The following is a 16485-nucleotide window of genomic DNA, read 5'->3' on the forward strand; positions in this document are numbered from 1 at the left end:
ATTCACATATTGGCCTTGTACAATGGATTATGCATAGGACTCCCAAAAAACACACAGACTGGTACATCCGAGTTCTTCTCACTTCCTGCAAGAATGGTCAATTCAATGAAGGCCATAGCCTCATGTTTGGTTACATTTTTCCACTCGTTTTCCCTGTCTGTAGCTACTCTTCGCCCCTACATGTTTGGGCATGTCAGCACGTCTTCTATTATATTATCAGACATGAACAGCTTCCATGCATCTATTGGGGAGTTCTAAACTCAGATGCAGGCCCTGTCCAACTGTTCAGAATATTGTGGCTTGGTGTTTTAACTTGACTGGGAGGTAACTCTGCCCAGTAAGAGCTTCGATGGCTAATTTTGTTGGACACAATATCCATTTCCTCTTCAGAGGACTCATCAGATGACTCCTCTGTGTCTCTCTGGCATTTTTCAGTGAGGAGACAGTAGTCTGGGTCCTCTACATCTGAGATGTCAGATTCTGAGTCAATGCCTCCGATAGGCTCTTCATCCTATCCATCCTGGATCATTTGTAGGGCAAGGTCCAAATGGATCCTGGCCTCATAGCAGCCATGTTACATTAGATAAATTTAAAAAAAAAAAAAAAAACCCATTAGAAAGGACAATGTTTGAAATGCACAGAAACTATAGTTCATATAAAAATTGCTACTATAGCATTGGGTTTGAGTTTAGGTCAGGTACAAAGTGTGTGTGTGTGTGTGTGTGTGTGTGTGTGTGTGTGTGTGTGTGTGTGTGTGTGTGTTAGCTAACACAATACTGTGCTACCCACCTAAATACAAAACTGTTAGCTAACAACAAAGTAGGCTAATCTGATCACACATTTCACTAATTTGATCACTAATTTGATCATACTGTCAATGAAAAATATATTCATAGAGATAATACTTACATGTATGTTGCTGTGTAAAAATGACCTCCTGGGTGGTGAAACTGCTGAGATCAGATGTGTAATTGTGACGGTCAGAGTTGCTAAGAATGAAAGGTTCATAGAAGATTCCAATAGAACTGCTTGGGGTCATTTTTGACCCCACTTGTGGAAGAGTGGGGTAGTGATACAAAAACTGCAATTTTTTAAAATTAATGAAAAAATAAATAAAATGGCTCATGTCACAAACATGTTTTATGAGGAATACGTGGAATATGAATATATCAAAACTCTTAGTTTGAAAGATTTTGAAGAATAACAACCCGTGGGGCCATTTTTGACCAAGCTGGCATTGGTTAAACCGTTACTTAAAAAGCCATCCCTTGACCCAGCAGTCTTAGTCTTTATAGGCCAATCTCCAACTTTCATCTGCAGAGAAATCGTCTTTCCACCGCCAGTTTGTCAGTTAACCACTTTGGTAACCGTAATCAAAAGAGCGGCTCTGAATACTTCTTGGAGTGACTGCCACAAAGTCACCCTGAAGGTAACACTTTAGAGTAAACACAGGCGGGGCAAGTCACACTAACAATAAAAAACTTTCCACCAACTTTATTGGAATCTAAATTCTATTTCCAATGCATGTACTCAGCTTGAATCTGTGATGTTGGGCACCTGCAGTGAAAGACAATAAAAAACCTTTTTTTCTGACACTTTTATTGTACAGGGTGACTTTGCCTCAAACACCTAAACAGAAAAATGAGCACAGTCAGGGATTAAAGTGAGATTTGGAAGGTAGGGGAAGACTAAGATCTGTTGTAGTGGCTAAGCATGGGGAAAAATACTAACAGCTGACAGTAAATTCTAATATGAGCTTCAATAGATTTTCTTAGTGTATAGGCTGTGATCAGCTGACCTGCTGCTCTTTGTGGATTTACACAAATGAATTTAACAAAATGTCAGATCTCAGCTGAATTCCATTGCTTGACTAAAAGTATACTGAATATTGTCTTTATGGTAGACAGTATAACGTTTTTAATGACTGAAATCCAGAAATGAATCTAGGCATAATCATCTTAAATATAAATTAATCTCTGCTACGGTTTATGTAACCTAAATCTGACCGAGACAACCACAGTCACTGTGCAGCAGTCCAACACAGTGCTTTGTTGCGAATTCACCACAATAATGCAGACTGTTTACCCTAGAGAAAACGTCACAGTATTATCGTGCAACATTTGATTAACACAAAATTAGTATAGGTTCACAAAATGAAAATACATAATTTATCAAAACACATGATATACAGATCAAACATATCATTAATATGATAATGAAATGATGATATTACATATCATCTCAGTGTAGTTTATTAAGCTACCCTGAGATGCCATTACCTTTGAATCTAAGCTCTCTTTTTCCTCTCCTCTCTTTCCTCTCTTTCTCCATTTTTGAGTGAAGTTAACTCTCTTTCTTTTCTCTCCCTGTGGAATACAGCCACTGGACCTTCAGCTGCAACACACTCTGAGACAAACTGCGCACAAACAGTTTGTGTTTGCTGATACTTTTTGAGCTGATAGAAATGTTGTGTTGTGTAGAAAATCTTACTCCATCTGTGCTAATTCCTCTTCTGTAGCACTGGCTAGATGCTGACAACGACATATAGACACTTCCACTTGTTCAGGCCCATTTTAATCCCGAGTATAAACACTATAGATGAATTTTGCGAATAAAAGTATAAAGTTGCCAGAAAAATAAAAACTGAAGTGAAGTACAGATGCCTGAAATTCGACTTAACAGTAATTTATACTTCATTATTCCCACCTCTGCCTGTTACTACAGGTGAGGCGTTCTGTCACATGACTGAACTCGGAGCTGGACCTATGAGATCAGAGTGAACAGACCCAGGATCAGTGAAGAAAAGCTGGTTCTTAATTGGTAATATAATAATAATAATAATAAAAGTGATAAATAAAAATAAATAAGTAATAATAAAAATAAATCCCCGCCCAGCTGTGAATCTCTCTTCCCAGTTCTCCTAGTTTGTACTCACTGGCTAGTGTGAAGCTCCTCAGCTGGTCACGCCATGAGTGGTGTGGCGACTGAGCGCCAGTTTCCTGCAGGCAGGACAGTCTTCTTTACTCCCTCCCTCCCTCCCTTCCTCCACCACACACACACACACACACACACACACACACACACACACTGCAAACAGAGTGAGTAATTCAAAAGATTGTATATTTAAATTCTTGCAGCTGTGTGTGTGTCTTTCTGATTAGGTCTTATTATGGCTGAGTGTGATACAGGTGTGATCTCATTGTTAGAACCTACTAACACTTTTTCCCTTCTTGTGTTTTTACTGTACAATACTGAAAATAACCCCCAGATACAGGCAGGTAAATGCCCTCCACCCCTCCTACAAGAGACAGAAGTCATTTGTCTTTAGAGTTCCTTTGAAACTGTTTATTTGTTTTTTTAAATAAAGAAGATAATGTCTTTGCAGCTAAAACACACAAACTAACTTGAACAGTTACAGCAGCAACATCCTGGTTTCCCATCAATGCATCAAAACTGATGTTCCAACAGGAAGCAGAAAGGTTCATAATCTGTCTCAGTTAATTGTCTTTATTTTTAACAATTTTTCATCTGGGTCACAAGAATCTACAGACAAAACTGTAAACAGCAGAGGCATAAAAAAGACAAATAATAATAAAAAAACAATCACATCCATCCACATAAACAGATTTTGGATGATTGGACATTTGTTTTGTAAAATATAAATATTTTTTGAAATGTAGGGGACATTTGTAGTTTATCATCAACTGGAACATAGTGGAACATAACATAACTTGTCACCTAGCTTCAAATATTACGCTTTGGGAGTGAGAATGGTTGGCTGGCTGTGTGCCCAGCGCAGCCCCAGTTAGCTCTGTCTCAGCAATTGGTTTCTGGACCTGCAGGCTCAGAACCTGCTTCTGCTGGGGGCTCAGGACAGCCCATCTAGCCACTGGTTTCCAGTTTAAGAGGAGCCAGTTAAGCATCCTGTTTCGTCGGCTGGAGGCTCAGGAGAGTCTGTCCAGCCTCCTGTGACTTCCACGCCATCTGGTTCTGTTCCTGTTCCTGCTGGAGGACAGTCTGTCCAGCCACCTGCAACCCCGCTGCTTTCCACGCGCTCAGCCCCCTGAATTCCTGTTTTGTGGGGGGTTCTATCCTGCCTACCACACAGTATTTGTGGCACACCCAAAATGCGTGGCCACTTTTGTCTTAATCATTTCATTTAATTTATTTTATTTGTTTATTTGTTATTTTCTGTGACTATGAATATTCAAATTGATTTTGGAAACATGACCAATTTATGCACTATATTATTTTGTCACATGGACTGTACAGAAGGACAGAAAAATGGAGCAACACCTCAGGTGGAACTATTACTTCAAGGCAGGTGCACCCCAGTTGTTTTAGGGGCATGGACTTACGCCCACTAGTGCACTGTCTTCATTGCTCCTGAACTTTACCTGTATTTGCAGGTTAGTACTTGGTAAAAAAAATACTACCACTGTCTGTTACATTGCAATGTTTCATCTCCATGCTGTAAAGAAGTATGACAGTATCTGTAACACTTACGAGCAGCCGCGCGTGGACCCGCATCAGTCTGAGACAGCGGGGTCAGGCTGCGCAGGCCGCTAGCAGAAACGTCGCGGTAATGTTTTGGTATTGTGGGTCGTAGTGCCCAGAGCATTGTCTTGCAGGAAGGTCATTCATATAGATTTCTTTTCTTTTCATCATGAAGGTTGGCACTCCCGCACACTTTACTATTTTGCAGGGCCGTGCAGAGACGTTTAAAGGGGCGGGTGCTCAAAGTTAAAAAGGGGCACATTGAACCAGGCTGAATAACAACAACACACATTCATCAAGAATCTAATATGGCATTGCGTCATACTATATCACTGTTGTGAGGTGGCGACTAGGCAAAGCAAACGTAGCCTATGTTTTACCTGATGGGTACAATGTTGCTGTTGAGGGGTTGCTGCTGCTCCTGCTGCTGATAGTGCTGGAGGGCAGGGCTGTGTTGATCTGAGGCTGTAGACATTAAAAAGTCCATAGGAGAGATGGTAGCTGATTAAACACGTGTCATGAGATAATAACAAAATGCAAAGATTGGTGACAGCACTTGGAACCATAAGGCAACAAAAAACTGTGAGAAATAAACTCGGCTCTGCCTGTGAATCACTCTTTGCCTCTCTTCCTCCTTCCATCCCCTCATCTCATCTATCACTCTCCACTTGCTGTCTATCTGAGAACAAGGCACAACTTGCTATTGCAATAAACTATTATCTAATTATCCACACTTAACAACTCCTGCACTTAATCTATAATAAAATGATGACAGAAAAATGTTACAGAAGCAAAACATTCCAGTTGTGCTTATTATTATTTTTATACTGGGATACCTCTCCAACAACTGGTACATGTGTTAATGTTACCTGTGCTCTTTGTAATCCAGCTGCTGAGGGATCCACTGCCTTTAGTAGCCTCACACAGCTCCTACTGTTTCCTCCTCATGTCCTTACCAGCCATGTCTGGACAATGTTATATTATGAGTAATAATTTAAAGAAAATCCATATAAATAAAACACACACATGCACGCACACACAGGGACATTTTAGACCTTCTTCAGAATACTGTATATAATATGGGCATCATGGTGCTGATCCAGAATCCTCCCCTTATTATTTATTACTAGAGTAATGAAATAATGTATTTATGATGATTCCATTTGTTTCACTATCCACTCTGTGCAGGCAGAAATCTTATTACATTTTTAAACTGTAAAGATACAATAATTTTACTGCTATAAAATCAGCATTTTAAAATATAAATCTACTATAATCTGTGTCTTAATGTATGTTCTTTAAAAGACAGCGTATGTTTTTTAAATATTATAATTATAATAATCCATAATTATGTGGACATGCATATTAGATTGTTTTTAGTGAAATATAATCCCCCCAGAAAGGCAGGAAAAGCCCTGTAACTTACTTTAAAACTAAATTTGTTCCCTACAACGGTGACAGAGCTACAGACCCATGACAGTCTTACCCAGTTAGCCAAAAGCTACGACCCGCACTATTTGTGCAGCTAATAAAAGGACAGGTAATGTTGCACACACAGCACACTCGTTTGTTTCAGTTCGTCAGTTGCAACAAGACAACTTACCAACGTGTACGCAATAAGCTAATACTCCTGTGTGCTATAGACTACAGTGTGCGCTGTACACCTACTTACTGGTTTTGTCGCATCAGTCTGTGTCTCTGAGTTAATTTGTGTTTCTCCTACAGCTCCGGACCGCTAAAAATGCGCGTGCTCTTTATGAGCTCGTTCCCGGCTCGTAACCAGCGCGTTGTCAAGGGCGATCATTGGTTAATAGTGATCATGTGACTGATGCACGCTAGATTCTTTTATTTAACAAAACTATGATTAATAGTTAAATATTATTGTTGAGGGGCACAGACAGGACTCCGCATGCAGAAATAGAAAGAAGTTGCCCATGTTATGCAAAAGTGAGTTTCATCTTCAGTGTGCTGTAAATGGTGTGTGTTTATTTTTGCTCAGTTTCAGTATTCAGAACCGGTACAGTTGTCCACTTTAATTTCAACCAGATATGAGTGTGGTTTGCTTTAAATACAGTTAAATATTGCTATAGATGCACTGTAGATTACAGTGGCTTTTAATCGCTTAAGCCAGAGCATGTGTGTACTTTTGTTTTGCTGCACTGAGAGATCACATGAAGCACATGTAAAATAGTGGAAAGTGTAGAGTGTGAATCCATTTATTTTTCTGCTTGTGACTTGGAAAAATGGACAGATATGGACACTGGGACTGAAAGAGTCATGCACACATGGATATTGTTAATGCGGTTCATGTTTATTGAAACTTGAATAAGAGATGCAATCTGAGAGGCAAACCGAGTGCACTGTGTCTCCATTGCTCCTGAACTTTACCTGTATTTGCAGGGATTTCTTCTTTGTTATTGTGGCACCATCCCTGGGGCCGGTAACATATTACATGATAGAATGCAAGTAAAATAGGCATTCAGGTCTGTTATACTTCAATAGAGAGAGTGGTGCAACAGGTCCTTAAAATGTTGGGTTATTAAGAATAATTACAAGGTAGATAAATGAACCATTAATCAATTTATGTGTAATTGCAATATCAGAGCTGTCTAACCAATGTGTGGATGGGCTAATGAGGGAAGGGAATCCCTAGAAAATAATCTCAATTCACATCTGCTTCAGATGTGAAGGCCACCTACATGCTTTCTTCAGCAAAGTTAACTTGAAGCAATAGAAAAGAGGATGAATTAATTCAAGATAATTGGTAGAAAAAAGTAGAATGAAACTATATAAATCTTTATAGAGCCCCTAGAGGACACTCATTGGCTGCATTAATAATTATAAAAGCTTGTTGGTTGCTTGTTTATTTTTCCAGGACAATACATGGTACCACTTTACAATAAGACTCCCCTTATAGATGGCTAATAAATAGTTTATAGCTATATTATTAATTAATCTGTAAATGCTTTATAAACCATTATTAATGGTTTGTTATGCATTAGTTAAGTGTGAGAAAGAGAAAAAACTGACTGGTTTCTTGCGAAATAGTGAGCCAAATGTGTTCACCCCATATATTTTATCTAGAGTTGCAATATTAAACATTTCAGACTAATTTACTATCCTGTAAGCATAATCAGCATTTGTAAACATATTTTTTATCATATAAAATTGTACTTCATAAATGCATTATAAATATCCACAACTATCAACCGGAGCTTTGTTGTAAAGTGTAAAGCATAAAACCATTTATTAATGAATAATAAATTATTATAGATGACAGATGGGAGCCTTATTGTAAAGTGTAAAGCATAACATTATTTATTAATGACTACTGAATAGAGCAGGGTGATATGACCAAAAATATTTATCACGATATACATTTGAAAATTTGCGATAACGATATAACTGACGATATAATTGACACTAGACAAAATACTTTAAAACTCCACAACTTTATTAGTGCAAAAACCCCCATCAATGTATTTTTACTTAAACAAGCAGCTGTTTTTTATGTGCATTAAAGTTATATAAAAATGTAACAGTGCAAATTCCTTGCTGACAGTTTAACCAAAAGGCATTTCCAGTGGAAATTGGCCGACATATCCTCAGCATAACCATGTATAATATCCACAAAACTTAAAAAGAGGTTATACACACACAATACGGTAATATTATGTTGAAGCACAGTACGTATCACTCTGCGAGGCGCAAGCCTACGATAGCCGTAATGCTCGGACAATCCATCAAGCGGTGCGGGTTCGTAGCTTAGCAAAGTCGTACTAAAACAATTGACAGATTTTCGAGCGCCGTGTAGCACATAAAATCATTTCGAGGTCAGTAACACAACCAGAATTCATACATAAGGCACACGGGATTATAACCCTTTAAGACCTACCATAGAACCAAGTCCGCCAGAGCTTATATTATATTTTTGCATGCTGTAGTGCCATTTTTGGGAGCATTTCAAGTTGCTATACATCAATACAACCGTTATAGCCCAAATTTTAATAATATATATGCATTAAGTGCATAGTAATTACATAAATTGCAAAAAAGTGCAATAAACTACAAAAAAATTGAAAATCGTTTTTGTTGTTTTAACATATATTTCTAGTTAGAGAAATTTAAGAGGCTTATCCCTCAAAACTGTAAATACAAAAAAGTTGCACAAAATAGTTTCCCACCACAGGAAATTTATTTTGAGTGTCTTCATAGTTTTATTTTTGAGATACACCAATTTTTATATACTGCAGGAAAAACGAAAATAAAAATGATAGTGCAAATTTCCAAAAAGCAGCATATGCATCAAGGTCAAGGTCAAGGTCAAATTTATTTGTATAGCACATTTCAAACAGCCGATGCTGCACAAAGTGCTTAACAATATAAAAATGGCATTAAAAAGTAACAATGTAATACAATAATAACAATAAAAAACAATAATAGGGCAATGAAAGAATTAAAACAATAACTAAAACTAATTCAAATAAGACCAAAATGCTTGGATCATAGTGTGTTAAAAGCCAGGGCATAAAAATGTGTCTTTAGTAATGATTTAAATTGCTCAAGTGTTTGTGCAGATCTAATATTTAAGGGGAGACTATTCCAAAGTCTGGGACCTGCCACAGAGAAGGATCTATCACCACGGGATTTGAGATAAGTCCGTGGGATGGACAGCATTAATTTTGAGCTAGACCTCATGGTTTTTCCTGGAGCATAGGCAGAGAGGAGCTCAGACAGGTAAGGAGGGGCTCGGGCATTAAGTGACTTAAAAACAAAAAGTAAAACTTTAAATTGGATCCTGTAGGAGACAGGAAGCCAGTGTAAAGAAGCTAAAACTGGGGTTATTTGCTCTCTCCGTTTGGTACCAGTTAGCAGGCGAGCAGCTGCATTTTGAACCATCTGAAGATGATGGATGGTGGCCTGATCTAGACCATAATACAATGAATTGCAGTAGTCTAATCTGCAAGTAAGAAAAAGGTGAATAACACGCTCCAAGACGTTAGCCGGGAGGTATGGCTTTACCTTGGCTAGCTGTCTTAGCTGAAAAAAGCAGGACTGAACTACTGCACTCACCTGCTTATTCAATTTAAAAGAACCATCAATGTAGACACCGAGGTTTTTTACATGTGTTTTACAATACAAGGAAAGGGCGCCCAGAGTGCTGTCGATATGATTAAAGTTGCCAAAAATGACAACCTCAGTTTTATTTTCATCAAAATAAACTATTTCCAACAGTGCAAAATAAGTCCAAAGCATCCCAGAAATGACACAGAAAGTCATAAAGTCAAAGATAACTTTTAAAAAACACCAGTACAGGCTCATGAGGCCCTGATGGTAAAAAGACTACATTTCCGCGCGAATGACGTCACTTCCGGTTTCGGGCAGGTCATGGCGGACATGTGAGAGTTCGCGCTGACGTCTATTCCAACCTAGGAAGTGTTATGAACAGCTGATCGGATCGGCAAAGCGTGTTTCTGGAATATTATGTTTTTGTTGCTGCAAGCGCTTTTTATGCAGTTTTTGCAAAGCTATATGTGGAAGATAACTGTGACCTAGGACAAGCTGATGGCATAAGATGTAAGTACAACTCCTCCGGTTTCATATGCAAAAAAAATTATTGCACTAGCTTACGTGGTTGCAGAGCTACCGGGATTTAAAAATGGCTACGCAAAACAGAGCGTGCCCGCTCCGACTGGCTTTAAAGGGATAAGGGGTTAGGGGCACTGTCGATTTTCAGAAAAATCACAGGATTGATTTTAAGTGTGCCGTATTTTCCAAACAACACGGTAATAATTACGGCCCGCTAGCATGCGCTACCAAAAATAGTGCTTTGTTGTGTATCTGACGAACGAAAGCTAAACCAGTTCCACACCACTGAAGTTGCAGCATTTTTACAAACCAATTCTGGTTCATCTGTTTCATTTAACGATCCACTTTCGCTCTTCTCATTCTCGTCGTCGCCGCCGCCATGTGCGTATGTAAACATAGGCACTGCGCATGCGCGTTTTACCCATATTCTATCGCGATATTTCATTTTCCTATCGTTGCCCAAAATTACACCGGTATTACCGTGAACGGTATGATATAGCCCAGCCCTACTACTAAACATTTATAAATGCCAGATGGGAGCCTTATTGTAAAGTGTCAAGCATAACACCATTTATTAATAACTAACAAACATTTATAAATGACAAAAGAGAGCCTTGTTGTAAAGTTTTAAACATATCAACATTTATTTATGATCAACAAACATTTCTAACTGCTCCTCCCATTCAACACATGTCAGTCCATATCCCAGCAAACTAAATCATCTCCATTTACACACATCAAATTGAAACATGAATCACTTGTAATGATTAGACACTTGATAGAATTTCAAATCTAGTTTGGGGAGTCATTCAGTGAGAAACAGTGAAATGATTTTCCATGTGAAAAGGTGGACAGCAGAAACAGAAAGAAACAGTGAGAACTAAAAGAGAAACAAAGAGCTTTGGAACAACGAGGCAGCAGGAGGACAGCTGCAGTTTAACAGCTTCAATTCACTGACAGGAAACAACATTAGAAATATCATCATCCTCAACTCATCTGCTCCACTGACACTGACACCTTCAACGGCAACACCTTCACTTTACCACCAGTTTCAATAAATGGAAACATCCTGTGAGTGAAAGTGTGTGTGAATGTGTGTATGCGTGTGTTCGTATCAGGATCAGAGAACGACAGCTTTCCTCTGTTCCAGTCCAGATTCACTCTGATCCTCTGGAACTTCTTCTGTACTGAGAGAGCAGTGAGAGGAGTTGATGGTGAGTGTTTGTAGTATTTACTTCCATCAAATAATATCTCCCATAATCCAGACTGTATGCTTCCCTTCCTCTGCACAGACTCTGCTAACACACCCAGTAACCACCGTGTACTGTCTCCAACTTCAACATCCCAGCTGTGAGTCCCTGAGTTAAAGCCCTCAGAGCCCAGGACAGAGCAGAACACATCAAACCTCTCTGGATTATCAGGAAGCTGCTGCCTCTCTCCTCCTCTCACACTGGTCAGATCTTCAGACAGGATGAGGTTTGGATGAGCAGTGTTTGGGTCCAGAATGAGAGGAGTGTAGGAGACCATGTCCTTCATGTTGTTCCAGATGTTGAAGGTCAGATTGCCCAGGTGTTTGGCCTGGTCTATCAGAGCTCCTGAGGGCAGCTGTGGATCATCCAGCAGGGGGCAGCGCTGGACTCTTTCCACTGCAGCCTTGTAGTTGTGCAGGAATGAGACGTCTTCAGCTCTCAGCTCCTCCTCTGTGGCTCTGACTGTGTCTGAAAGAGCTGCTATCTCTCTGCTCAGAGCCTCCATCTTCTCCTTCATCATCCCACTCTTCTGCTCCTCTTCCTCCCTCAGTGCAGCCAGCCTGGCCTCCTCTTCCTCTGCTAGAAACTGCTGAAGCTTCTTAAACTGCTCCTTAATCTGCCTCTCTGTGTGTCGGGCCTGGACCTTAATGTGTTCTGCTGTTCGATCAAACTTCGCTTGAACTTCTTCACAAACCTTTATCTTGTCTTTTAAGGGCTCCAGAGTTTCCTGAAGTTCCTTCTTGTGTTGTTGTGCAGCTTCATCGATGGGTCTGAATCTGTGATTGGTGTGATTTTCTGAGTCTCTGCAGACGACACACACTGGCTGCTGATGGTCCAGACAGAAGAGTTTGAGTTTCTCAGAGTGCAGACTGCAGAGAGCCTCTGAAGCTCTCTGATCTCTCTCCTGTAAGAACGACTCACACAGGTTCTTTAAAGCCAGATTTAAAGGTGGTTGCTGCACTGATATTTCCTTACAAACTGGACACTCGTGTGTTGGTCTCCCTCTCCACCATCTCTTCAGACAGTCTTTACAGAAGCTGTGGCTACATGACAGAATAACAGGATCTCTGAAGACCTCCTGACAGACCGGACAGCAGAGATCCTCCTCTGATCTGGAAGCCATTGAGTCTGTGAGTGAAGCTGAAAACAGCAGACAGGAATTACAGTCAGTCCTGGCTCCCCTCCCTCCTCAACTACCTTCACTGAAACTTCTTTTGAGTCGTGTTTTTGCTCAAACTCACATTCAGTGTGTGGAGCGTCAGCAGCTTGAAGCAGCAGTGTTGGAGTTTTCCACTTTTCTCTCCTGTAGCTGGACTCACTCAGAGGAAGCTGCTAGTTTGATCTGAACTCAGTCTGATCGTCTGTGCGTCTCTCTTTACTGAGAAAGAAGAACAGCCTGTTTCCTCATTTCTCTCAGGTGAGTGACATGAGAAGGCGGAGCTTCATTACACTTATTTCACTTAGCTGGGCCCACATCCTCATTTTAGGTTTGACAGCATTTTTAGTAGACAAAGGTGAATCGCTTAGACATGAACTGAGCTACGATTTGGGAAAAGCCTTGGAGGGGACTGGCGGTGGGCCTAGGCCTGGTAGATCCCCATGTACTAATGAGAAGTGAAGAAGTGAAAGGATTCAAAAGGGGAAGAAGGGAGGGGCAGGAAAATGAGAACAAACAGCTTGTATAACTGGGGGATCACATATAGATATGTTTGTGTAGATAGGCATTTCAAAATCCTTTTTCCAATTGCACTTTAATAAACTGCATTTCAAAATCCATTTCCCTTTCCTGTTTGCTCAGGGATTAACTTCTGGATTAGTTGCTGGATTAGGCTGTCTCTCCTGCATGAAGTCCAGGTGCTGGTTTTCCAGTGTGTGGATCTGATGGCCCAAAGCTGACTCACAGCTGTAACACCATTCATGGCTGCAGTATGGAACAGATGTGGGTGTGTCTTCATCTCCCAGAGGAGTCCAAATCGTCATCAAACAGCCCTACAGACACAAAAACATGAAAATATAAACAACCAGACTATCAGCAGTGATTTAAGTACTTTAAGACCTCTGTGAAAATCATTTACAGTATATATCACAGAATTTAAGGCCTTTATAATCACAGAGCATACAGAGAAAAGTACTAAACTGAATCAATTTCAGCTTTCATTTTTCATGATGTATATTGTATAAATAATTACATTTCATTATCTGTATCTTTACCACACATGTGCCACACAGGTGTAGATACTGTAAGTTCAGTGAATGCTTAAATTGCACTGATTAGAATATACTGGACGTTCAAAGCTAAGATTCAGCGCACTGTGTTATAAGCTGGAATTTGATGAATTCATCATATTGTAGCGGGCCAGGGCTGTTCGGGGATTTGTTATGGACATTTATGTTCTGTTTTGCAGTATGTTTGTTTATGTTGCCATGGTTACGGGTGACGCTGCCTCTGTGTGTTTCTGGGTGAGAGGGCGCCTTTTTGTGTTGTTGTTGTTCTGCTTTAGCCACGCTGAGCAGTTGGCTAGCGGCAGTGTTCTCCAGTTAAGCAAAATAAACGGCTGTGCTTCCTGGCTAGCTCGCCGAAAGCAAGACCGAACGAAACCTCTGTCTCCTCCTTGTCTGAGCTAGCCACATTGGTGTCAGAAGTGGGATAGCTCACCCTCGCCATAATGGAGAGAGACATTCGGAGGCTAGAGCAAGCTATCGAGGAGAACATTACCCGCATGGGAAGCTGGCGATTGAAGAGAGAGGACGTGAGCGGCCATGTAAGTCCCCCGATGGGTCCCGATGGCGCGAGCGCCGCCGCCGCGACCGACGCTAGGGCAATGCTTGATGGACTGCCTCCGTCGGCCGACACACCGGGCCCCCGACAGCGAGCAGTGATGCCTGCAACGCCAGCTAAGGTACTGAAATATAACAGGCTAACCCCGCTAGAGCCCTACCTCTCACAAGTATGGCTAGCCGCGAGACATAATGGCTGGAGCGACAAGGAGGCTGCTACACACCTAGCGCTAGCATTGGAAGGAGATGCACTGCAGGTACTCCTTGACCTAGCTGCGTCAGAGCAGCATGAGCTCCAGGCCCTCACCATAGCACTCGAGAGGCGATTTGGGCAGCGGCACTCCACTGATCAGAGCAGGGAGCAGCTGACCAACCGGAGCCGTAGGCCTGGGGAGAGCCTGGGCACCTTTGCAGCGGATGTGTTGCTGTATGCTCGTCGTGGCTACCCAGAGTTCCCAGCAGCAGCCCGTGAGGAGCTTAGCCTGCATGCTTTCCTGCGAGGACTTTTTCCAGAGCGACTACGCCAACACATCCGCCTGGCCATGCCTCAAACTCTCCGTGAGGCGCTCCTTGAGGCTGAAAGGGCCGAGCTGGTGCTCGTCTCACCACCTAACCAGCAGGCGCACCCCCCAAACTACCCCCAAATCAGAGCCGCAGAATCAGAGCCGCAGACTGCGGCGGGGAGGGGGGGGGGGGTCGCGGAGATATGCCAGTTGCAGCCCTCAGTGCCCCGGAGGCGTCCTCGTCGACCCACCGACTGCTGTTACCGGTGCAATGAGCCTGGCCACGTGGCGCGTGACTGCCCAGCACCTGCCGTGACGGCCAGAACTACGAAGACTCAGGGAAACGGGGTGGGAGCGGTGTAGTGAGGGGACCACCACCCCAGCTTCCTGTCCCCCTCCAAGGACGATGCACGGTGGTGGGCCGGGTTGGGCACCTCAAGGGACTCTACCTGAGCTGCTGCGTCGAGGGCCAGCCATGCCAGGCCCTGGTGGACACGGGGTCTACCATTTCCCATTATACGACCTGGCGTGCTCCCTGGAATGTCCGGGTCGTTGGTAAAGGGTTGGTCGCCCACCGACACCCAGCTGATGACAGTGACGGGGGAGAGAACTGATATGCGGGGGAAGAAACCGTTGCAGATCCGAGTGAAGGATCTGGAGCTGATTCACGACTTCTGGCTTGCTGACATTCAAGACCAGTGCATCATCGGCCTTGATCTGCTGACCCACTGGGGGGCCTGCATCGACACCGCAAAGTGGGCTATCACTCTTGGCACAGAGACTCTCGCCCTCCAGTGCGGTCAAAAGCAGGGAGCGGAGGGGACCAGAGCCAGACGAGACAGGCGTCAGTCAGCTGCCGCTCAGCAGATTTCGGGTGCCGGTGGCTCCGGGTCATCTCTACTCACCTCAGCCCCGGCCCCTCAGCCCAACAAATCTCCTTCGACCGAGACAACCGAGGCTGTTGGTGACCTGTGGCAGCGCAGCAGCGTAGGTCTCAACGGTGATCAGCGCCAGCGGTTGAGGTGCCTCCTGGATGAGAATGTGGACATCTTTGCCACCAATGACAAAGACTGCAGGCAGACAGGGCTGGTCCAGCACACCATCGACACCGGCTCTGCCCAACCCATCCATCTGCGCCCACACCGGCTGCCCCTCTCAAAACGGCAGGTGGCGGAGGAAAAGATCCGTGAGATGGCTGCGGCTGGGGTGATCGAGCCGTCCAACAGCCCATGGGCGGCACCCGTGGTCCTGGTGGGGAAGAAGGATGGCAGCCCGAGGTTCTGTGTGGACTTTCGCCGTCTCAACGCAGTCACCAAGAAGGGCTCGTACCCGCTTCCACGGATCGACAAGGCCCTAGATTACGTCAGCGGCTCCAGCTGGTTCAGCTCCCTCAACCTACGCAGCGGTTACTGGCAGGTGGAGCTAGCCCCCGAAGCAAGGCCTAAGACTGCATTCACCATTGGACAGGGGCTGTGGCAGTTCAGGGTCATGCCATTTGGGCTCAACAATACGCCAGCGACGTTTGAGAGGCTGATGGAGAGGGTGCTCGTGAACATCCCTCGTAGCCGCTGTGTTGTGTACCTGGATGACCTGTTGGTACACGGTGGCGACTTCGACAGTGCACTGTCCCACCTGAGCGAGGTCTTCGGTGCCATCCGTCGAGCTGGGCCGCGGCTCAACCCTGCGAAGTGCTGGCTGTTGACGAGAGAGACTACGTTCTTAGGCCATGTGATCAGCGCTCAGGGTATCGCCACCGATCCCACAAAGGTGGCTGCGGTCCGGGATTGGCCGACTCCCTTGAACATCAAAGAACTGCGGAGCTTCCTGGGCCTAGCCTCCTCCTACTACCGTCGGTTCATTAAGGGGTT

General features: G+C 43.2%; 1 protein-coding gene across 1 annotated transcript; it reads right to left on the minus strand.

Annotated features, from left to right (window-relative positions):
* Positions 1-10724: 10724 nt before the first annotated feature.
* LOC120437778 (nuclear factor 7, brain-like) lies at positions 10725-12724 on the minus strand. The gene is made up of 2 exons (XM_039608333.1): positions 12578-12724; positions 10725-12476 (listed from the first exon to the last, which is right to left on the minus strand). The coding sequence occupies exon 2, from the start codon at positions 12457-12459 to the stop codon at positions 11074-11076; it is 1386 nt and encodes a 461-aa protein (XP_039464267.1). The 5' UTR covers positions 12460-12476; positions 12578-12724; the 3' UTR covers positions 10725-11073.
* Positions 12725-16485: the final 3761 nt, after the last annotated feature.

Source organism: Oreochromis aureus, linkage group 3, assembly GCF_013358895.1.
Source record: "Oreochromis aureus strain Israel breed Guangdong linkage group 3, ZZ_aureus, whole genome shotgun sequence".
Taxonomy (NCBI): domain Eukaryota; kingdom Metazoa; phylum Chordata; class Actinopteri; order Cichliformes; family Cichlidae; genus Oreochromis; species Oreochromis aureus.